General features: G+C 42.5%; 1 protein-coding gene and 1 long non-coding RNA gene across 11 annotated transcripts in view; both read right to left on the bottom strand.

Moving 5' to 3' along the window:
- Nucleotides 1-706: 706 nt before the first annotated feature.
- On the bottom strand, nucleotides 707-1,126 carry LOC128576134 (uncharacterized). Its single transcript, XR_008377250.1, has 2 exons — nucleotides 1,093-1,126; nucleotides 707-981 (listed from the first exon to the last, which is right to left on the bottom strand). It is a non-coding gene; the product is annotated as an uncharacterized LOC128576134 (long non-coding RNA).
- A 16,823-nt stretch (nucleotides 1,127-17,949) lies between these two features.
- UBE2K (ubiquitin conjugating enzyme E2 K) overlaps nucleotides 17,950-24,866 on the bottom strand; it is a 68,766-nt gene continuing 61,849 nt past the window's right edge. For 8 of the 10 annotated variants that reach the window (XM_053578157.1, XM_053578156.1, XM_053578155.1 and 5 more), the window contains 2 exons: nucleotides 20,493-20,621; nucleotides 17,950-19,438 (listed from right to left, as the gene is read on the bottom strand). In XM_053578157.1, the coding sequence (XP_053434132.1) occupies nucleotides 19,364-19,438; nucleotides 20,493-20,621 (204 nt within the window). In that variant the 3' untranslated portion in view covers nucleotides 17,950-19,363. The remainder of the gene's footprint in view (nucleotides 19,439-20,492; nucleotides 20,622-24,866) is intronic. The other 2 variants (XM_053578158.1, XM_053578160.1) reach the window with 1 other exon arrangement.

Consider the following 24,866-nt stretch of genomic DNA (forward strand, 5'->3'; position numbering starts at 1 on the left):
AATTAATTTAAAGAATTTATTTAATTTAGAAATTTAAAATTATTTTATGCTGATTAAAAGTATCATAACTGGAAAGATGGAGGCCTCGGCAGCGAGGGGTGTCATGGCCCTGCGTACGAGTATTAGTTGGCCCGTTGCTTTTGTTAGAAAAATTCCTGGGCGGCGCCTGTGGCTCAGTCGGTAAGGCGCCGGCCCCATATACCGAGGGTGGCGGGTTCAAACCCGGCCCCGGCCAAACTGCAACCAAAAAATAGCCGGGTGTTGTGGCGGGTGCCTGTAGTCCCAGCTACTCGGGAGGCTGAGGCAAGAGAATCGCTTAAGCCCAGGAGTTGGAGGTTGCTGTGAGCTGTGTGAGGCCACGGCACTCTACCGAGGGCCATAAAGTGAGACTCTGTCTCTACAAAAAAAAAAAAAAAAAAAAAAAAAAGAAAAATTCCTTGGGGGCGGCGCCTGTGGCTCAGTCAGTAAGGTGCTGGCCCCATATACCGAGGTTGGCAGGTTCAAACCTGGCCCCAGCCAAACTGCAACAAAAAAATAGCCGGGCGTTATGGCGGGCGCCTGTAGTCCCAGCTGCTCAGGAGGCTGAGGCAAAAGAATCGCTTAGGCCCAGGAGTTGGAGGTTGCTGTGAGCTGTGTGATGCCATGGCACTCTACCGAGGGCCATAAAGTGAGACTCTTGTCTCTACAAAAAAAAAAAAAAAGGAAAAGAAAAATTCCTTGGACTGCTGCATCGAATGAGCTGAGAGAACACTTCGCACAGTTTGGCCATATACGAAGGTGCTTTGTACTTTTTGACAAAGAGACTGGCTTTCACAGAGGTTTAGGTTGGGTTCAATTTTCTGCAGAGGAAGAACTTCAGAATGCACTACAACAGGAAAATCATATCATTGATGGAGTAAAGCTCCAGGTTCAAGCTAAAAGACCAAAAGTTTTGCCAGAGTACCAAACATCAGATGAAGAGAAAGATTAAGACTATTATACCTGGGCAGTGCCTGTGGCTCAAGGAGTAGGGCGCCAGTCCCAAGGAGTAGGTGGCGGGTTCAAACCTAGCCCTGGCCAAAAACCACAAAAAAAAAAAAAAGACTATTATACCTATAAATAAAGTTGACATAACTGAGAAAAAAAAAAAAAGTATCATAACTGCACCAGGCTCAGTTGCTCACACCTGTAATTCCAGTACTCTGGGAGGCCAAGGTAGGTAGATTGCTTAAGATCAGAAGTTTTTTTTTTCTTTTGGTTTTTTTGGCCAGGGCTGGGTTTGAACCCGCCACCTCTGGCATATGGGACCGGCGCCCTACTCCTTGAGCCACAGGCGCCGCCCAAGATCAGAAGTTTTTTTGTTTTTTGTGTGTTTTTTTTTTTGAGACAGAGTCTCACTTTGTTGCCCTCAGTAGAGTGCCGTAATGTTGTAGCTCACAGCAACTTCAAACTCTTGGGCTCAAGTGAGTCTCGTGCCTCAGCTTCCCAAGTAGCTAGGACTATAGGCACCCACCACGATGCCCAGCTTTTTTTTCTTTAGAGACAAGGTCTCACTCTGGCTCAGGTTGGTCTTGAACCTGTGAGCTCAGGCAATCCACCGCCTTGGCCTCCCACAGTGCTAGTATTACAGGCGTGAGCCACTTCGCCTGGCCAAGGTCAGGGGTTTGAGACCAGACTGAGCAGGAGCAGAGACCCGGTCTCTACTTAAAAATAGAAAAAAATATAGCTTGGCATTGTGGCAGGTGCCTGTTAGTCTCAGCTACTCAGGAGCCTGAGGCAAGAGGATTGCTTGAGCCCAAGAGTTTGAGGTTGCTGTAAGCTATGACTCCATGGCACTGGACCCAGGGTGACAGTGAAGCTCTGTCTTAAAAAAAAAAAAAAAGGCTTTTGACTGCTAAGCTTTTTCTGCATGATAATCATGCCCTGCTGGGATTGTTAAATATCCTCAATTTCAAGTTTTTAGCTTATTTCATTTACACGTGCTCACAGTAGCTCATTTCCTCCAGACTTACCCTTTCAATGGTTCAAAGCTGTCTAGATTTTGGCTAGGCCGTGGCCTGCTCCATATACAGGTGCAGTTCACACCCCTCCTGTTTGGTTTCTACTTTCCTGCACTGTGGAGGCTACCCTATTTTCTTCATCATTGTCAGGTTTATGTTTCATGCCCTTCTATTAACTGTGCTGTTATGAGAAATGAGGGACAAAGGCTTACCTGTTTTAGCTTTAATCAGAAGCTTGCACTAAATTGTTAATATGAGGGAAAAGGTAGAAAGAGGATGTTACAAGTGGTTTTGAAAATGTCACAACAGACAGCATAGGCCAGGGGTGTGGCTGTGACCTGGAATCCTACCAGAACTGAGGGAGGCTGAGGCAGGTGGATCCCTTGAGCTCAGGAGTTCGAGACCATTCTAGGAAAGAGTGAGATCCTGTCTAGGTGTTGTGACAGGGGTCTGTAGTCCCAGCTACTCGGGAGGCTGAGGCAAGAGGATTGTTTGAGCCCTAGAGTCTGAGGTTGCTGTAAGCTATGACACCACAGCATTCTACCCAGCGTGACAGAGTGAAACTGTCTTAAAAACAAACAACCAAACAAAAACAAAAAACCCCACACCAGGGCGGCACCCTGTGGGTGCCGGTCCCATATGCTGGAGGTGGCGGGTTCAAACCTAGCCCCGGCCAAAAAAAAAAAAAATCAAACAGGGTGGTGCCTGTGGCTCAGTCCGTAAGGTGCTGGCCCCATATGCCGAGGGTGGTGGGTTCGAGCCCGACCCCGGCCAAACTGCAACCAAAAAAATAGCCGGGCGTTGTAGCAGGCGCCTGTAGTCCCAGCTACCCCGGAGGCTGAGGCAAGAGAATCGCGTAAGCCCAGGAGTTGGAGGTTGCTGTGAGCTGTGTGACGCCACGGCACTCTACCGAGGGCCATAAAGTGGGACTCTGTCTCTACAAAAAACAAATAAACAAACAAAAACCCCACACCAGACAGGGTAACAAAATTGGAGCATGGATTTGGATGTCAGGAAGGTCTGAGTTACCCATCCATTGAGTCCTTGTCAGTTATTCATCTTGTTTCTTAAATTGTAGAATGAATATAATAAAAAAGCACTCCACTTGTTTTGAAGGATTCAGTTAGACAACATGTAATACTGGCTGGATGTAGTGGTTCACGCCTACAAACTTTAGAACGCCAAGGTAAGAGGATCACTTGAGGCTAGGAGTACAAGAACTGGCCTTGGCAACATAGCAAGATCCCATAAGCACAAAAATTTTTAAAGTAAGGTGGGCATAGTGATGCATACCTGTGGTCTCTGCTACTTAGGACACTGAGGTAGGAGGATCACTTCAGTGTAGAAACTTGAGGTTACAGAACACAATGAACTATGACTGCAGCATCACTGCACTCCAGCGTGACAGAGAAAGAATCTGTTTTTTAGTTTAAAAAAGAAAAAGGCCGGGTGCCTGTAATCCCAGCATTGCGGGAGGCTGAGGAGGGAGAATCGCTTGACCTCAGGAGTTCGTGACTCACCTGAGTGACAGTGAGACTCTGACTCATGAAAAAAATGGAAAAAACCCAGCCAGGCGCCGTGGAGAGCCTGTAATCCCAGCGGCTTCTGGAGGCTGAGGCAGCAGAGTGCCCGCAGCCCGAGGCTGAGGTTGCCGTGAGCTACCACGCCCACTGCACTCTGCTCAGGGGTATAGGGTGGGACCCTGTCTCAACAACAACAACAACAACAAAAAAAGGCAATTCTGAAAATGCCATCTGACATATAGCAAAAGCCCAGACAAATGGTCAACACATATGTGAAAAAATGCTCATTGTCCCTAATCATCAGAGAAATGCAAACCAGTATTAATTCCCATTCAGCTTGAAAAACCATAATGCAATGATGTTCCAGCTTTTTTTTTTTGTAGAGACAGAGTCTCACTTTATGGCCCTTGGTAGAGTGCCGTGGCCTCACACAGCTCACAGCAACCTCCAACTCCTGGGCTTAAGCGATTCTCCTGCCTCAGCCTCCCGAGTAGCTGGGACTACAGGCACCCACCACAATGCCTGGCTATTTTTTGGTTGCAGTTTGCCCGGGCCGGGTTTGAACCTGCCACCCTCGGTATATGAGGCCGGCACCCTACCGACTGAGCCACAGGTGCCGCCTGATGTTCCAGCTTTTTGCATTAAAAAAATTTTATATTCTCTATACTTCAAATATTTAATGTAAGTCATTATACTCAATATACAAAGTGTTATTTAAAGGCTCAGCACCTGTAGCTCAAGCAACTAAAGCACCAGACACTTACACCTGAGCTGGTGGGTTCAAATCCAGCCCGGGCCAGCCAAACAACAATGATGGCTGCAACCAAAAAATAGCTGGGCATTGTGGTGGGTACCTGTAGTCCCAGCTACTTGGGAGGTGGAGGCAGGAGAATCGCTTGAGCCCAGGAGTTGGAGGTTGCTGTGAGCTGTGATGCCACAGCACTCTACCCAGGACAATAGCTTGAGGCTCTGTCTCAAAAAAAAATAAAATAAAATAAAATAAAAATAAACTGTTATTTAAAGTATTCTGTACTATTTTTCCTGGCTACAATAGCTTATTTTTGAAGATAGTTATCTATTTTCAGGTTTTCTTCTACTTGTATTGAAGATCCTATTTTCACGTTGGTTATTAGCGTTGGGGACAATCTTTAAAAATATGATGATTCTCAAATTTGTTCATATCTTGAAGTTCACTTGGTAGGAACTCAGCCTTTTTTCTTTTTGAGACAGAGTCTCATTATGTCACCCTCCGCAGAGTGCTGTCGCATCACAGCTCACAGCAACCACAAACTTTTGCAATTCTCAAAACCACAAACTCAAGCAATTCTCTTGCCTCAGTCTCCCAAGTTGCTGGGACTACAGGTGCCCACAACAATCGGCTATTTTTTGTTGCAGTTGTCATGGTTCAGCAGGCCTGGACCAGTTTAAACCCACCTGCCTGTGTATGTGGTTGGCGCCCTAACCGCTGAGCTACAGGGGCCAAGCCAGAACTCAGCTTTTTCAATGAAAAATCTTCAAAGCTCTGAACCCCTTTGAAGGATTTTTTGTTTGTTTTCCGGACCATAGAGTATCCATAGGAAAGGATCTTCTCTATTCCTCCTCCCTGAGACTTAACTGTCAACACTGTAGAAACTAGGAGTCTACCAATATAATTAGTTGACTGACTTCTCTCAGTGTAAACAGTTTCACATCCTTAAAACAGCAATTTTCTTTCCATTTTAAGAGCATAGTATTAACTTAGTTTAATAGATTTAATACTATTGAAACTCCATTGAAATGACATTTAAAGGTAGAAATCTTTAAATGTAACCAGGCCCAAACCTAGGTTATTAGCTAACCTCTAAGTTAGTTAATACTAACCTAGCCAGATAGAAGGAATAGACTTTTAATTCATCTCCACTCCCAGTCCCCACACCACATCCCCACATTCTGCAGAGTCTGTTTCCAATTTCTAGTTTAAAGTTATAAGGAACAAATTAGATTGCTTCTAATCAGTACTTTTTTTTTTTCCTTTGGCGACATAGAGTCTCAAGCTGTCACCCTGGGTGGAGTGCCGTAGTGTCACAGCTCACAGCAATCTCAAACTCTTTCATTTTTCAATTTGGGAGGCCGAGGAAGGTGGTTTGCCTGAGCTCAGGAGTTCAAGACCAACATGAGTAAGAGCGAGATGCCATCTCTAAAAAATAGCCGGGCATTGTGGTGGGTGCCTGTAGTCCCAGCTACTCAGGAGACTGAGGCAAGTGAATCACTTGAGCCCAAGAGTTTGAGGTTACTGTGAGCTATGACACCATGGCACTCTACCAAGGGTGACAAAATACAACTCTCTCTGAAAAAAAAAAAAAAAATCCTAGCGATTTCTACCTTTAAATGTCATTTCAATGGGGTTTCAATAGTATTTAAACATTTGTAGTCTCCATCATGTTTTAATCAGAAGTCCATACACTTGGATAGGCACAGTGGCTCATGCCTGTAATCCTAACATTCTAGGAGGCCAAGGCAGGAGGATCTCTTGAGCTCAGGAGTTCCAGACCACCCTGAGCCAAGAGCAAAACCCTGTCTCTATTAAAAATAGAAAAACTAGCCCAGCATTGTGGCTTTGTGCCTGTAATCCTAGATACTCAGGAGGCTAAGGAGGATGGCTTGAGCCCAAGAGTTTGAAGTTGCTGTGGGGTAGGCTGATGCCATGGCACTCTAGCCTGGGCAACAGAGTTAAGACTTTATATATATATATATGAAGGGCTGGGCATGGTGGCTCACACCTATAATCCCAACACTTGGGAGGCAAGACCTCGTCTCTAAAAATAGCCAGACTCCTATACTCCCAGCTACTTGGGAGGCCAAGGCAAGAGGATTGCTCAAGCCCAAGAATTTGAGATTGCTGTGAGCTTTGACACCACAGCACTCTACTGAGGGCAAGAAAATGAGACTCTGTCTCAAAAAAAAAAAAAAATCCATGCACCATAATTTGTAATACAGAAAAACTGAAAACAATCTCATATCTATTAACACATATGGAAAATATGCTGACGCTATTCAATGGTCTCTGTAGAGTCATTCAAATGTTTATGTAAAGAATAAAGAATTATCATTGTTTTAAAAAGATGAATATATTTTATATATTAAACTAATACATTAATTATATAATTGTATTAATTATACAGTATTAGCACAATTGCATAGTAAATCAAAGGAAACAATACTCTAAAATATTAAAGTCAAGGAGGTACGGTTGGAGATTATTTTTTAAGTCTAATTTTCTTTTTTTTTTTTTTTCCTGCAGTTTTTGGCCAGGGCTGGGTTTGAACTGGCCACCTCTGGCATATGGGGCCGGTGCCTTACTCCGTTGAGCCACAAGTGCCACCCTAAGTCTAATTTTCTTGAAATGAACATATTACTAAAATTGCTTAGAGAAATACAGGCAAGCAATATAGCAGACAGAAAACCCAAGTTCTATGTCTGACAATGGCAGTCATTAATGTTATTTCTGGGCAAGTCAGTATCTCATTTTTTTTTTTTTTTTAATTTTTGCTGTTTTTTTTTTTTTCACACTTGTAACTTGACACCAAGGACCACAGTTTCAGATAAATATTAGTAGTATGAAAGCCAGGCCCAAATTGTGAGAACTGAAGAATAAAGAATAGGCTATGGAGTTGAGGGAAGAGAAGGAAATATAAGCATATGTAAACAGTGTAGGGGACAGAAATGCTAGAGGGAAGAACTTGAAAGCAAAAAAAAAAAAAAACCTAAATAAGAAATTGTGATTTTTGAAGGATTGAGCTGGTTGCCTCCTGCTGTAGTGGAGGGCACCCTCTTCTTCCTGGCTTTTGCATTTTTTTTTTGCAGTTTTTGGCCGGGGCTGGGTTTGAACCCTCCACCTCCAGCATATGGGGCTGGCACCCTACCTCTTTGAGCCACAGGCGCCACCCGGCTTTTGTATTTTTTTTTTTTGTAGAGACAGAGTCTCACTGTACCGCCCTCGGGTAGAGTGCCGTGGCGTCACACGGCTCACAGCAACCTCTAACTCTTGGGCTTACGCGATTCTCTTGTCTCAGCCTCCCGAGCAGCTGGGACTACAGGCGCCCACCACAACGCCCGGCTATTTTTTTATTGCAGTTTGGCCGGGGCTGGGTTTGAACCCGCCACCCTCGGCATATGGGGCCGGCGCCCTACTCACTGAGCCACAGGCGCCGCCCGGCTTTTGTATTTTTTATATCTGGAGATTCTATTTAGATACTTAAGTCTTTGCCTTTTTTTTTGTTTTTTGTAGAGACAGAGTTTCACTTTATGGCCCTCGGTAGAGTGCCGTGGCCTCACACAGCTCACAGCAACCTCCAACTCCTGGGCCTAAGCGATTCTCTTGCCTCGGCCTCCCGAGTAGCTGGGACTACAGGCGCCCGCCACAACGCCAAGCTAAGTCTTTGCCATTTTTTAAAAAATAGTCCAGCTCTTTAATTTTCCCTCCTACTTCTGTTTTTTTTTTTTTTGGCCGGGGCTGGGTTTGAACCTGCCACCTCCAGCATATGGGGCTGGCACCCTACCCACTTGACCACAAGTGCCGCCCTTCTCATTTTATTTTTATTTTTGGCTAGGGCTGGGTTTGAACCCGCCACCTCTGGCATATGGGACCGGCGCCCTACCCCTTTGAGCCACAGACGCTGCCCCCTCCTACTTCTCAATAGCATGCCTGTGGATCCAATATGTTCCTAAATCCTGCCTTGCTCTGAAGCATCTGATTCTAGGGACTCTTCACCAATATCTCTGACCTATGGGCCTGAGGAAAATATCCATCCTTGCAGATGTTTTCTACTGAGATGCCCCACACAGAGACTGCCTCTCCTCTTCCTTCTTCCAGAGAGCTGTTTACTCAGAACAGCTGATCTTCCACTAGTCCCAAAGTAAAACTACTAGAGAAGAGTGCAGTGATGAACAAAGATAAGGTCCAGGTCAATAAATACAAGACCAGAACCATGGTTTCTACTGCCCAGATGTGAGTACTAAATGACAGACTTGAGGGACAGAAACACCTTGGCCTCCAGTAGACACAAGAACTTTCCAACATCCCGAACCTCAGTTACAAACAGGCTAAGACCTGGTTCCAGAACCAGAGAATGAAATCTAAGAGATTGCAGAAAAACCATTGGCCAAAGAACAGCAACAGTATGACTCAGGCTCAGAAGGCCTGAGCACCCAAGGAATACCCAGGCCTCATGATTTGTATCACCAGGTGTGCCTGATGAACATATCTGGAGACATTCCAATGAGGAACAACCCTACCAGAATAACCAAACCTGGAATAGCCAAGTCTTGGAGCAACCATTTCTGGACCAGTCAGGCCTGGTGCACCCAAACCTAGAACTCTAAGGCCTGGACTGTGGAAAGGAACCTCTACCTACAGTTCCAGCAAAATTTTCTTGCCAATGATTTGGAAATTGTCTTGGAAGCTGCTGGAGAAAAACATAATGTAGCACAACACACCACTAAGTATTTTAGCTCCTCGCAAACCATGAATTCATTCCTCAACTACTCAATGATCATTCAGCCTGACGATGTGTGAAGATGGGTGTATTACTCATGTGGGCAGTGGCTGAATCCTTCTCATAGGATTTTTGTCATTTTAGAGCTAAGCATTCTGCCTCTATTCTGGTTCTCAGTGTGACTACTGACTGCATGATTGGAATCTAATTAAAGAGGTTCCAATCACCTTGGGTGCTACAGACAACAGGATAGCTATCTCTGGCTATAGATAAGTAGATATAATACTAGTTGGAATAGCTTTAGGATTTAGAATCTAACCACAAGAATGGTTAAGTAAAAAGTACAAAGGATGTAGAATATACACTATAACTAAGAAAATGCCAGGAAGGCTATGTTAACCAGTGTGATGAAAATATGTCAAATGGTCTATAAAACCAGTGTATGGTGCCCCATGATTGCATTAATGTACACAGCTATGATTTAATAATTTTTAAAAAGTACAAAGGTATGTGGATTATTCCCACTTTCTGGGATTGGGAGGCTCATTTGTTTTTCTTCTTACATTCTTAGTTGTGGCTGTATCCAAGGAATATGCCATATATCCATACGTTGTACCCACTCAGTGGGAAGCTACTGAATCCCTTTTCCCCTGCTTCTTAAATTTGAGATTTTTCTCTCTTGTGGATCTGTGATTGTTGACATCCTAGTTTGTTTTTTTTTTTTTTTGTAGAGACAGAGTCTCACTTTATGGCCCTCGGTAGAGTGCCGTGGCCTCACACAGCTCACAGCAACCTCCAACTCCTGGGCTTAAGCGATTCTCTTGCCTCAGCCTCCCGAGTAGCTGGGACTACAGGCGCCCGCCACAACGCCCAGCTATTTTTTGGTTGCAATTCAGCCGGTGGCAGATTTGAACCCGCCACCCTCGGTATATGGGGCCAGCGCCTTACCGACTGAGCCACAGGTGCCGCCCCAGTTTCTTTTTTTTTTTTTTGTAGGGACAGAGTCTCACTTTTATGGCCCTCGGTAGAGTGCCACGGCGTCACACAGCTCACAGCAACCTCCAACTCCTGGGCTTAAGCGATTCTCTTGCCTCAGCCTCCCAAGTAGCTGGGACTACAGGCGCCCGCCACAACGCCTGGCTATTTTTTTGTTGCAGTTTGGCCGGGGCTGGGTTTGAACCCGCCACCCTTGGCATGTGGGGCCGGTGCCCCACCCACTGAGCCACAGGCGCCGCCCTGTCCTCCTTTTCTTTCTTTTATAATTTCTCACCTGTCTCTTAATCTTACAATTACTACTATCCTAATATGGATGCCATAGCTCCCTTGTTCTACTCTACTCATGTTCCTTTCCTCTCAGTTCCAAAGCACTTTTACTTCAATGAAAGGGAGCCCCTTACCTATACATTCTTGCCTTGAAAGCCCCCATATTTTCTCAATGTTTTTGTACATTCATTACCACCCCTGCCCCAACTCGATTACTAAGTGACAATAAAGGCTGGGGATGAAAACAGGGAGTCACAGACCTAGGTATAATGAAGTAGAAATGTAATAAACGTACAAGGCCTAAGAGTTACTTGAAGAAGAATAAGCATATTACTCAGTGACCTGGAGATAACTTAATCAGAGGTGACGAAACTGAGACACTTGTTCTCTTAGCCGGGCATTGTGGCAGGCGCCTGTAGTTCCAGCTACTCAGGAGGCTGAGGCAAGAGAATTGCCTAAGCCCAGGAGTTGGAGGTTGCTGTGAGCTGTGATACTACAGCACTCTACAGAGGGCAACAAAGTGAGACCTGTCTCTAAAAAAAAAAAAAACCTGTTCTCAAACATATAACGTGTTCGTGTAATAAAAACATTTGTACCTGCCTAATATCCTGACATTAAAAAAATAAAACTGGGCGGCGCCTGTGGCTCAGTGAGTAGGGCGCCAGCCCCATATGCCGAGGGTGGTGGGTTCAAACCCAGCCCCTGCCAAACTGCAACAAAAAAATAGCTGGGCGTTGTGGCAGGCGCCTGTAGTCCCAGCTGCTCGGGAGGCTGAGGCAAGAGAATCGCGTAAGCCCAAGAGTTAGAGGTTGCTGTGAGCCGTGTGACGCCACGGCACTCTACCCGAGGGCGGTACAGTGAGACTCTGTCTCTACAAAAAAAAAAAAAATAAATAAAAATAAAACTGAAAAACTGTTCTCTGTAGATTACTTCTCTCTATATGGAACAGTATTAGAATGAGGAAGAGAATCACATAGGTTTTTCACTGCAAACTCTTACTGTTAATTTTTATTTATTTATTTTTTGAGACAGAGCCTCAAACTGTCGCCCTAGGTAGAGTGCCGTGGCATCACAGCTCACAGCAATCTCCAACTCCTGGGCTCAAGCGATTCTCCTGCCTCCACCTCCCAAGTAGCTGGGACTACAGGCGCCCGCCACAATGCCTGGCTATTTTTTGGTTGCAGCTGTCATTCCTTGGCAGGCCTGTGCTGGATTCAAACCCACCAGCTCAGGTGTACGTGGCTGGCACTTTAGCTGCTTAAGGCACAGGCACTGAGTCTTTACGACTGATTTTTAAGAAGAATGAACCACTTGGAAAAAAAATGTTTTTAAATGAATAAAAATCATTAAGAGCCAGGCACAGTGGCTTGGCCTGTACCCCTCCCGAGCACTCAGAGAGGCCGAGGAAAGTGGATTTGCTTGACATTAGGAATCTGAGACCAGCCTGAGAGCAAGAGCCCATCTCTACTAAAAATAGAAAAAACTAGCTGTGTGGGGTGGCACCTGTGGCTCAGTGAGTAGGGCGCCGGCCCCATATGCCAAGGGTGGTGGGTTCAAACCCGGCCCCGGCCAAACTGCAACAACAAAAAAATAGCCGGGCATTGTGGCGGGCGCCTGTAGTCCCAGCTGCTCGGGAGGCTGAGGCAAGAGAATCACATAAGCCCAAGAGCTGGAGGTTGCTGTGAGCCGTGTGACGCCACGGCACTCTACCGAGGGCGGTACAGTGAGACTCTGTCTCTACAAAAAAAAAAACCAAAACTAGCTGTGTGTGTTGTGTTGCTTGCCTGTAGTCCCAGCTACTCAGGAGGTTGAGGCAAGAGCATCTCTTGAGCATAAGAGTTTGAAGTTGTGGTGAGCTTTGAGGACTCCATGGTACCCTGCCCAGAGGGAAAGAGAGAGACTCTTTCTCAAAAAAAAAAAAAAGGAAGAAAAACATCAACCATACCATCTCACCAAGTAATAATCATGTTTCATTATAAAAATTTTGCCTTTTATCTGTTATGAACCTTAAAAAGGTTAAATTTCTTAATAATTTTCATGTTACTCACTGAAAAACTAATTCTCAGATGATCCAAATAAAACATGCACCAAATAGGGCGATGACTGAGGCTCAAAGGAGTAGGGCCCAGGCCCCACATTATCGGAGGTGTTGGGTTCAAACTGGGTCTGGGCCCCAGCCAAAAAAAACAAACAAACACCAAAAAACTGGAAAAACAAACATGCACCAAATAGGGCGGTGCCTGTGGCTCAGTGAGTAGGGTGCCAGCCCCACATACCAATGGTGGCGGGTTCAAACCCAGCCCTGGCCAAATTGCAACAAAAAAATAGCCAGGTGTTGTGGTGGGTCCCTTTAGTCCCAGCTACTCAGGAGGCTGAGACAAGAGAAGTGCCTAAGCCCAAGAGCTGGAGGTTGCTATGAGCTGTGACGCCATAGCACTCTACTGAGGGTGACAAAGTAAGACTCCGTCTCTTAAAACAACAACAACAAACAAACAAACAGAAGAAAAAACATGCACCCAATAAAACAAGTGTTAGCAGCCCTTTAAGTTTGATTATCCATTGCTAGGGCATGAGAGTTCACATGAATTCCACCTATTATCTTTTTTTTTTTTTGTAGAGACAGAGTCTCACTGTACCACCCTCTGGTAGAGTACCGTGGCATCACACAGCTCACAGCAACCTCTAACTCTTGGGCTTACGCGATTCTCTTGCCTCAGCCTCCCGAGCAGCTGGGACTACAGGCGCGCGCCCCAACGCCCGGCTATTTTTCTGTTGCAGTTTGGCCGGGACTGGGTCCAAACCCGCCACCCTCGGGGGGCCGGCGCCCTACTCACTGAGCCACAGGCACCGCCCCCACCTATTATCTTTGATTTTTAATACTTAAAGATCCATATGCTCACTTTAAGCAGCACATACACTAAAACTGGAATACAGAGATCAGCAATTAAAAAGAAAATTAACAAAAAATGTAGCAGTGATCAAAATTCTATCTCCAGGCATTAGAAAATTATAGGCCTGCTGTGAATTGGTTTTAAATACGCTAAAGACGCAGCTAGTTTTGCCATATAAAATAATTAGTACAAACATTGACAAAATAGCCTCTTCTACATCAGTATTAATGGAGGGTCATCCACAGATAACTCCCAGTCATTGTACCTAGGAAACAGACTTAACAGTCCCATCTCAGAAGTAAGGGGGACTGCCGTCACAGTTTTTTTTTTTTTGCCTATTTGTGTATGCAGAGCAACAAAACATACAAAAACAAAACATCAGTGGAGTCAGTCCCTGACTATCCCATCCAACTTTGGGATGTGATTTAACAAAGGATGGGTACGGGCAGCGCCTGTGGCTCAGTGAGTAGGGCGCCGGCCCCATATGCCGAGGGTGGTGGGTTCAAACCCAGCCCCGGCCAAACTGCAACAAAAAAATAGCCGGGCGTTGTGGCGGGCGCCTGTAGTCCCAGCTGCTCAGGAGGCTGAGGCAAGAGAATCGCGTAAGCCCGAGAGTTAGAGGTTGCTGTGAGCCGTGTGACGCCACGGCACTCTACCCGAGGGCGGTACAGTGAGACTCTGTCTCTACAAAAAAAAAAAAAAAAAAACAAAGGATGGGTACTTTGACATAAAGTTTACCTGGGATTTAGTGTTAAAATTATATTAATATCTGTAAAAATATATTAAGTACTTGTTATGGCTATGTCATTTGATCTGATCTTCACAAGTATGCTGGAAAGTACTAGGCAAATATTTTGCCTAGATGAAGAAATTGAGGCTTCTGAGTGAAAGCCAGAGATTTTGAGTGAAAGCCAGAATTAAAACCCAGGACTTTACAAAACTAAATTCAGAGTCCTATGTATTACTTTAAGTACTGACTAAATTACTCTTGATTTTGGGTTAGAATCGAATACTGCCCTATTTTTTTTTTTTTTTTAATTTTTTTTTGTAGAGACAGAGTCTCACTTTATGGCCCTCGGTAGAGTGCCGTGGCCTCACACAGCTCACAGCAACCTCCAACTCCTGGGCTTAAGCGATTCTCTTGCCTCAGCCTCCCGAGTAGCTGGGACCACAGGCGCCCGCCACAGCGCCCGGCTATTTTTTGGTTGCAGTTTGGCCGGGGCCAGGTTTGAACCCGCCACCCTGGGTATATGGGGCCGGCGCCCTACCTACTGAGCCACAGGCGCCGCCCGAATACTGCCCTATTTTCAAGTTAATAAATTTAATAAGAGCTAAACATGCTGGGTATGATGCGACTCACGCCTATAATCCTAGCATTCTAGGAGGCAGAGGTAGGCTGACTGCTTGAGCTTGGGAGTTTGAGATCAGTCTGAACAAGAGTGAGACCCTGGCTCCGCGCCTGTGGCTCAAGGGACTAAGGCGCCAGCCACATACACCTGAGCTGGTGGGTTCAAATCCAGCCCAGGCCCACCAAACAACGATGGCTGTAACCAGAAAATAGCCGGACGTTGTGGTGGGTGCCTGTGGTCCCAGCTACTTGGGAGGCAGGAGTTGGAGGTTGCTGCGAGCTGTGATACCACAGCACTCTACCCAGGGCGACAGCTTGAGGCTCTGTCTCAAAAAAAAAAAAAAAAGTGAGACCCTGTCTCTAACAACAAAAAAAAAAAAAAAGAAAGAAATTGTAATTGTAATTTCAATCTTTTTAAATTCAAAGACCTGATATAATTTACTGTATTTATCATCATATGCCCATCACTACAAAATCTGTCAAGGAGAAATATCTACCTAGTTCTTTTTCATTTTAAAAATAATACGATGACTTAACTGCTTGTCCAGAGAGGAGTACCCAGAAATAAGATATAAACCATTTTCAGGGGAAAACATGCATGAATTTATTTTTAAGAATTCCCAATAAGGGGGGGAAAATTCAACATCTTTAAAAATGTGTTTATTTTTTAAAAAATCAGTTGTATACAAAAGTGTTCTGTAGTTTTTAATTCTCAAGACAAATACCCAACCCTCCACCCACAGCCCACCCTGCTTCAGTGGTACTTCTGGCAACCCACCCGAATTTCCCTTACAGGAAGTTAACGGCTCAGAATAGACCCTCCTACAGAATTTATCATCACTAAAAGATTGTTTAGAATAGAGATCTAGAGAATCTAACAAGCAAGGTTCCCTATAATGGCAGTAGACTTCCAGCAGACACCACAAGAAAGCACCATCAATTGCTGAAAGCTAAAAAATAGATATAATTTTCAATAATATTTCATTTTCTATTGGAAAAGTCTTTAAATTACATTAAATAAGTCTCTTTTTCCCCCCAATGAAATAGTCTAGCTTTTATTATGATGCCTGTAAAAAGTAGGTAACAGCAAGCAGTTAACAGCACAGTGCAATGATTTCTATCCACTCACCCTTAGAACCAAACTACACAAACTGTGCCACACCTGATTATATATAGCAGCATGGTTGAAATAACCAAGCAAAAGGTGACACATTCATAACTTACGGTTAGGTGACGATCCCATATTTATGAGTGTAGATCAGTCCAATAAAGCAGTAACAGAACAGACAGAAAAAGGGAGCTGCTAACACTCCTCTACTCCTATGCCACAAGATTTTTGCTCTGTATTGCAAACAGTGCAAATAGAACCTGTGATATAATATATAGACAATGAAGAAAAGTCACTCTTGGGAATAAAGGCTATTTATCCAGTAAAGACTTCAAGTTGCCTTCTTCCCAGTGATAGCAACTTGTTGATGGCAAGCATTTATTTTTCAATGGTACTAAAAGAATAGAAATGCAATTTTTTAAATCAATGGTTTGTACCTGCAACTGAAATTCCTTGAACTAGAAAAAGTGATTAATACAACATCATTTTGTAAAAGACCAAGAAATAAAGTTAATTGTAAACAGATGGCTTCCATCTTGGCATCTAAACATTGTTTCCATTTATGTACAAGAAGGTATAACTGGCTCCAGTTCTTTCCTCCCTCAATCTATCTTAAATCTCGAAAACAATAACAAAAATGCTTAATTTTCCATTTTGTTACATAGGATTGTGAAAACATTATCATACTCTTACTGCAGAGCTTTAAAAACTCAAATCAGGCATATACTTATAGCCAAGAACTGTTTTTCACATTGTTGAACTTATTAAATGGCCCGAACAGTAACACAGTAAGCTGCACACTATACTGCATAAATCATCAAAATCCATTTTAACTGCCAATTCTTACAGATACTTAAAATAATTATTTTGCATAGTTTTAAATGCCACCAACAATCACAAATGTGAAATACTTCCAGAAAAGAAAAAAAAATCATTCTTTTCATTTCATAGATTACTCTCCTCAAAAGCAAAATACTCAGACTCCAAATATTTATGTATCTTTGAACATGCTATGTGTTTAAGAAACCATAGTCACAATTCTAAACGTTTTGGGGATCCAACTCAGAGCATCTAAATTAATACCAAGCTCCTTAAATATTTATATACTACTGTATACTTATTTGGATCACTAACTGCTATTCATTTGCTCATTCATTCAGTAATCTGTACTGAAATACTATACAGCTAATTATTTCTTCTTTTAAAAGTTAGGCACATATTTAGAAAATAGGCCTGATTATAATAAAATGGGATTTCACTATATTTTTTTCAAACATAATTTTGAGGCTTTAAAAACTGACAAACCCTAAAACATTGAGAACTACAAAAATAATCTCCACCAGGGTACTTTTCCCCCTAGGTTTAAACATTTTCCAAACACATTTAAGACTGAAGGAAAAAATTCATAGGTCTTTGAATTCCTGTTTGGGGAACTAAACCTGCAGAGAAGTGAAAAGCAAGAACAAGCAAAAACCCAAAAAAAACAGGACAGTTGGAAATATACCAGAAAGGATAAAAAGGTCATCACATTATGTAGATGAGGTAAACACATTTTTATAATGAAGAATCCATTATGAAGAACCTCTCAAACCAAATACAAACATTTACTTTCCAATTTTCTGGGCATTGGGGATCCTGAACTGTAGTTAGATGGGTAGATACCCTATGATAATCTACATAAAAATCAAAGCAAGATATAGCTGCCTCCAAGAGCAAAGTATGTAATGTTTGACCTTTAGTAACCTCTGAGCTCTCCCTCTCCTTTGTCTAACTACGGGATAATTAAACATATCCTGATAACATAGACAAAAAATAAACTGGGCAGATGTGTTTGATATTTTTAAAAATTCAAATATTATACTAATATTTCCAAGCCACCTTCCTCTAAGAAATAATGAATTCTAACCAAAAATGGATAAAAACTGTCCACACTTTCACACAATCCCACCTTACTGCAAAATATAAAGGAAAGTTAAAGAGTTTCAAATACTTAAAATAAATAAAGAAAAATCTTGTCTCCTTTGGCATCTTTAGGAAATAAACTATAGCAATAAAAGTAAGTGACTGTAAAAAGACTTATGCTGAAGTCAACAGTGGGGGGGGGACATAGAAACTTGTGTTTAGGACGCAATAGTATCAACTACAAGAGTTAACTATTAATTAGAAAAGCCTTAGAAATTTTGGAAGAACCTTCACATCTTTAATATTACAACATATTTAATAATGGTTCTTTTATTGCTTCTAGTATCAAGATTATTGAGAAGTCAAAAGAAGTTATGCTGATTTTATGTTCAAAAATTATTTTCCAAATACTTAATGATAATTTAAGATAAATAACACTTGAAGAAAGCAAAACTTTTATAATGACTTTCAATATACAGCCTTACTTTAATTCAGTCTGATTCCATTACATTTTTATTTTGCATTGGTCCTGAAAATGTAAAAAGAATTGTATTTCTATGTATAGTATAGAACTGCCTGCATAAATCCACTTCAACCTTCATAAAATGGTCACATTAGTGTTTGAGCTTGCAAACTAGTAATTTTCAAACTTATGAACTTAGAATGAAATGTAACTTTAATACAAATAGAAAGTCTGACTATGTACAAGAGAAGGTAAAGTTTTCAATTCTCATATTATCAGAAACATCATAAAGAAAGCTAAATTTATAACACACTTCTATTCCTATGTGCATTTGAAGTATGTACAGTAAAACACCAACACAGCTTTCATGTGTCAATACAGGGAAGTGCAAGCCAGAGTGACTCTTAAAGTATCCAACAAAGCAATCCCTACAAAGCCCAAAATTAGGCTAAACACGACTGGAAACAGTTGATTGTATCCTTATCAGTTCTCAAAGAAAAATTTCATCAGTTTAAAAATGTCAAATTCACTGAAAAACTAAGTTGGGTTCTTTCAGTAAGTTTGGTTATAGCAAAACATCAACTATTTACTGTTCTTGCAAGAGAAATAAAATTGGCAGCTCCATTTTTACATGATTATTACTTACATAAGGAAAACTTCTAAGAGTGTTTGAAAAACTGTGACAAAACATTTCAAACCTATGACCTAAAAATGGAGCAAGGGATACTGTCCCTCGGCACGTTTCCCTACCAAATACAAAGAAATTTACCATTAGAGTATCAGCTGTGTGCGGTAAGGGGGGGAAAAACAGATAAGGTGTCCCAGTCTATTGACAAGGACGAAAAGGCTCTGAATAGGTCACCATCTTCAATTCTGGATAAATTTCATATTCAAGAATTCTCAAATGCTTAAAATGGTGGTCTTTTCAGCTACCCATCCTAAGAAGTCAAGTACAAGCATGCAAGTAAATTCACAGGCACAAAGGATCCATGTTAAAAACAGTTAAGGTAGCTGTGATGCAACACCAACAATTTGAATGGCCCTGCCACACTCAAAATATTATCTTAATTATTCAACAAAATCCTGAAGCAAACTCTTGCTAGTCTTGGTACACTGTTAAACATTAAAGTAGCATGTTTTTCCATGGTTTTAGCTTAGCTCAAAGAATTTTTACACTATCAAGTAAGAAAAAAAATTAAAGTATTTCCCCTTTTTAAATTTACACAGACGTTTAATTAGCTTTATTTACAGAGCAGGGATTTTTCTTTTCAGTCTCCAATGGTGGCTAGATAACATTGTTAGGCAAGAATGCCAGTTTAAAAGAAATTTATGCAGAATCCTAAAAATAACAGATGTTGGTGCTCCTCAAGAAGAGGCAAGCTTGACTATATCAGCAGCTCTCTTTTTATGCCTCAGTTACTCAGAAGCAATTCTGTTGCAGTCTCTACATCCCATGATTTTGAAGACAAGGCCACTATTACTGCATTCTGTAAAGAAAAGGGGACAAAAAAATTCAAATCTCAAGGACACATTTAAGAAATACTGAAACACTCACTGTTCTTTATATCAAGAAGTCACACTTTGTTTCTATTCTTTAAGTTGCCTTTTATTTGCACTGCATATAAAGCTTCTAAAAATCAACAACTGAAATCAGCAAAAGGAAAAAAAGAATGACTGACTTTAATCACTCATTTTTTTTTTTTTTTTTTTTTTTTGTAGAGACAGAGTCTCACCCTATGGCCCTCGGTAGAGTGCCGTGGCCTCACACAGCTCACAGCAACCTCCAATTCCCGGGCTTAAGCGATTCTCTTGCCTCAGCCTCCGGAGTAGTTAATCACTCATTTTAATAACAGAACTTATTTAACAAAATTAGATTTTCTTTTCTTTCTTTCTTTCTTTTTTTTTTCTGAGACAGAGTCTCAACTTTGTTGCCCTCGGTAGAGTGCCGTGGCATTACAGCTCAAAGCAACCTCTAACTCTTGGGCTTAAGAGATTCTCTTGCCTCAGCCTCCCGAGTGGCTGGGACTATAGGTGCCCGCCACAATACCTGGCTATTTTTGGTTGCAGTTGCCACTGCTATTTTAGCTGGCTGGGGCTGGGTTCGAACCTGCCACCCTCAGTATATGGGGATGGTGCCCTACCCACTGAACCACGGGCACCACCCTAGATTTTCTTCTTTCTTTTTCTTTAAAGAGAGAGAGTCTCACTTTATCGCCCTCAGCACAGTGCCGTGGCATCACAGCTCACAGCAACCTCAAACTCTTGGGGCTAAATGATTCTCCTGCCTTAGCCTCCTAAGTAACTGGGACTATGGGCGCCTGCCACAATGCCCGGCTATTTTTTTGTTGCAGTTGTAACTGTTGTTTAGCTGGCCCAGGCCAGCTTCAAACCCTCTAGCCTCAGTGCATATGGCTGGCGCTGTGACCACTGTGCTACGGGCACCAAGCCTTTCTTTTATTTTCTAAACCATTTTTGTCAGCCAAGGATTTGCAGCAATAAATCCATCAACATATCAAAATCAACATACCCTTATGTACTTACCCTATCAAAGCCCATAGCACATAGGTTTTCTATTTTTTTGGTGTATTCTGGACTAGAAACTGGTGCTCCAGCATACACATGTGCCCAAAGTCGAGCTGTCTGTTTGAACATTTCGGGATTTTGTTTGTACTATATGAGGGGGAAAAATGGATTGACATGACAATTCAGTTATTATATTTGATATGGTATCTCAGCTCTTAATTGTGTTAAGACCCTACTTTTCCCGAATAAAACAAATTCACATTTAAAATGTGATTCCCTTTCCATTTGAGATACACTATGTCACTATTAAAAACTATTTAAACTGAAGCTTTGATTCACAAATTGTGTTGACAAAAACAAAACAAAACCCAAAGCCAATTAACATTAATCCGCTTTAATCTCCGAATTCAACAAATTTAATTAGCAAAAAACTAAGTGAAGCAAGGTATCACAGGTGTTCTAAACTCTATAGCATCAAACATACAACTAATCACAGAATTATAAAGTTTGTGAAATTGTATGGAAATTAGCTAATAGATGTGACCATCTTTTGTATTAACTATAACTCAGGCTAGAATACAGCTAGATTTTCTTGTTTTGTTAGAGCTGTAAAACTGTACATTGATTAAAGGAAATTCCACGCCCAAAGTCCTAACTTATAACATGTTGTGAGAAGATTATGAACTCAGAGTATTTTTAAGAGTTAAGACTTCCCATATGCATTGGAAAGAGGTAAAATTTATTCTCAAAATACTCTTGGACCATGATTACTTATTGAAGCAAAGTATAAATTAACAATAACTCTTTATCTTAATGTTTCTTTCCTTTCTTTTGAGAGTGTCTCACTACACCGCTCTCGGCAGAGTGCTACGGCATCACAGCTCACACCAACCTCAAACTCTTGGGCTTAAGCAATTCTCTTGCCTCAGTCTCCCAAGTAGCTGGGACTACAGGCGCCTGCCACAACGCCCAGGTATTTTTTTGTTATAGTTGTCACTGTTGTTTGGCTGGCTCAGGCCAGCTTCAAACCCACCAGCCTGGGGGTGCATGGCCTGCACCCTAACCACCCTACAGGCGCCAAGCCTTAATGTTTCTTTTCTAAAGTACTTTATACTGAGTTATTTTAAGACAGATAGCATCTATTACATACTAAAATAATAAACCTAGTTTCTACCATTAATTCATAACAAGGAAATAAGTCAATTTTTTTCAGATAGAGTGTCACTTTGTCATTCTCAGTAGAGTGCTGTTGCATCATAGCTCACAGCAACCTCAAACTCTTGGGTTCAAGAGATTCTCTTGTCTCGGCCTCCCTAGTAGCTGGGTCTATAGCCGTCCACAACCCCCAGCTATTTTTAGAGATGGAGTCTTGCAGTTGCTCAGGGTGGTCTCGAACTCCTGAGCTCAGGCAATCTATTTGTCTTAGCCTCCCAGAGGGCTAGGATTATAGGTGTGAGCCACTGCACCTAGCCCGCCTATTTTTTAAAATTTCAGATTAATATAAGGTTACATACAATTAGGTTACATTGTTTTCATTTGCTAGGTAAAGTCCAAGTTGGAGTTGAGCCCTTCACCCAGGAGGTGTGCCAAATACCCCTACAATGTGCCCATTAGGTGAAAGCTTACTAAATGCCCTCCCTTCTTCCCCTTTCTCCCCTCCCACTTCTTGAATTTATTTGTGTTTTTCTCCCATGTGGGCATGTAGTTGTTCATCTACTAGTTTGTAGATACTAGTACTGAGTACATTGGATGCTTGCTTTTCCATTCTTATGATACAGTAAGTCAAATTATTAAAGCTAAAAGAAACTATTTTTTTTTGACCGGGGCCAGGTTTGAACCTGCTACTTCCGGTATATGAGGCCTGTACCCTACTCCTTGAGCCACAGGCATTGCCCTAAAAGAAACTTTTGAGTCCAACCTCTACTTATGAAGTTTAGACTAAACAAAAAAAAAAAAAAAAACTGAAGTTGGAGCTCAGCTAGGCATGGTGGCTCACACCAGTAATCCTAGTACTTTGGAGGCCAAGATGGGTGGATTGTCTGAGCTCAGGAATTTGAGACCAGCCCGAGCAAGAGGGCCTGTCTATAAAAAACAGCTGGACGCTGTGGCAGAGCCTATAGTCCCAGCTATTTGGGAGGCTGAGACAAGAGGATTCCTTGACCCCAAGTTTTCAGTAGCTGAACTATAATGCCATGGCACTCTACCAACAGTGACAAAGTGATATTCTGTCTCAAAAACAAACAAAAAAAAAGGTGGAACTCAAGCCATGCTTTTAACAAACAAATATGAACAGGCTAGATGCCTACAGCCCAGTGGCTAGGGCATGAGCCACATACACCGGGGATGGAGGGTTTAAACCCAGCTCAGGCCTGTCAAACAACAATGGCAACTACAACAAAAAAATATCTGGGCGTTGTGGCGAGGGTCAGGAGTGGTAGCAGAGAGGAGGATGCCTGTAGTCTCAGCTACTAGGGAGGCTGAGGCAAAAGAACTGCACTTAAGCCCAAGAGTTTGAGTTTGCTATGAGCTGTGATGCCAAGGCATGCTACTGAGGGCCACATAGTGAGACTGTCTCAAACAAACAAACAAATGTGAGTAAACCACATATATAAAACACGAAAAAACCTAGTTTAATTCCAAGCACCTAAAACAAGAAGTAAATGGATCTTCAAGGTAAAGAAAGAAGAGCAGTTTCCCAGATGAGACAATGGGTAAATTAAAACCTTACAAGACAAGGGCAGCGCCTGTGGCTCAAAGAGGTACGGCGCCGGCCCCATATGCCAGAGGTGATGGGTTCAAACCCAGCCCTGGCCAAAAACTGCAAACCCCCCCAAAAAAACAAAAAACCTTACAAAATAAAGAAATATGCTAAAAGGAAAAGTTTTCTAAGGTAGAGGAAATCAGACAGATTAGATAAAATGACATGTACAAATGGATGCAATGATTGAAAAGGCACACATTTGAAGAAAACAAGAACATAGTAAATGAAGCTCGGTTTCTGGACAGTTCAAACCATAGAGAAACTCTGAAAACTGAAGAAATCTGAAATCAAGTAGACGATAGTGGAACTATCAAAATTTTTAGTAGTAAACTAATATTTGCACTTTATAAAACTAATACCAATGTTGAAGATGAGGGAGGGAAGGAAGAAAGAGGCTGAGAAGGGCAGTGCCTGTGGCTCAGTGAGTAGGGCGCCGGCCCCATATGCCAATGGTGGCGGGTTCAAACCCAGCCCCGGCCAAACTGCAACAAAAAAATAGCCGGGCGTTGTGGCGGGCACCTGTGGTCCCAGCTGCTTGGGAGGCTGAGGCAGGAGAATCGCGTAAGCCCAAGAGTTAGAGGTTGCTGTGAGCCGTGTGACGCCACGGCACTGTACCCGAGGGCAGTACAGTGTCTCTACAAAAAAAGAAAAAAAAGAAAAGAAAAGAAAGAGGCTGAGAAAGGGAGATCTATTGGAGCAGTTAAAATGAGAAAGTTTTTAAAAAGTGAGGCTTGGGCGGGCAGCGCCTGTGGCTCAAAGGGGTAGGGCGCCCAGCGCCTGTGGCTCAAAGGGATAGGGCGCCAGCCCCATATGCCGGAGGTGGTAGGTTCAAACCCAGCCCTGGCCAAAAACTGCAAAAAAAAAAAAAAGTGAGGCTTGGGCATGGTGACTCACACCTGTATTCCTAACACTTTGGGAGACCACAGCAGGAGGATCCCTTGAGCTAGCAAGTTCTGAGACCAGCCTGAGCAAGAGCAAGACTCTACTAAAAATAGAAAAATTAGCCAGACATCATGGCAGCTGCCTGTATCCCAGCTGCTTGGGTGGCAGAGGCAGGAGCTAGCTGACACCATGGCACTTTAGTCTAGGCAACAGTGAGTCTTGGTCTCAAAAAAAAAAAAAGACCTATAGTAATCAGTGTTAAGTATGTAAACATAGTGACAAGAGATACTAGGAATGATACCAACATAAGACAAGGAGACACAGAGAACCCCAAAGGCTGTGACTCACATATTTTACTAAACTGGTGATGGTATCAAAGAAAGACGGACAAGTCTGAAGGATTTGAGATTATGCATTCAGTTTTGGCAATGCAGTGCTAAAGTATCCAAGAAACACTCATGCAGACCTATGAGGCAGCTGGGCACCCATAGCTCAGTGGTTAGGGCACTAGCCACTTGCTCCGGGGTGGTGGGTTTGAACCCAGCCCAGGCCTGCTAAGCACAAAAAAATAGCCGGGCGATGTGCCCAAGGGTGGGGTGGTGCCTGTAGTCTCAGAATCGCTTGAGGTTGAAATTGCTGTGTGCTATATGATGGCATGGTACTCCACCAAGGGTGACAAATTGAGACTCTGTCTGCCCCACACACACACACAAAAGAAGTGGTAAAATCATTATAATCATCCACTTTAA

Source organism: Nycticebus coucang, chromosome 23 (assembly GCF_027406575.1).
Source record: "Nycticebus coucang isolate mNycCou1 chromosome 23, mNycCou1.pri, whole genome shotgun sequence".
NCBI lineage: Eukaryota > Metazoa > Chordata > Mammalia > Primates > Lorisidae > Nycticebus > Nycticebus coucang.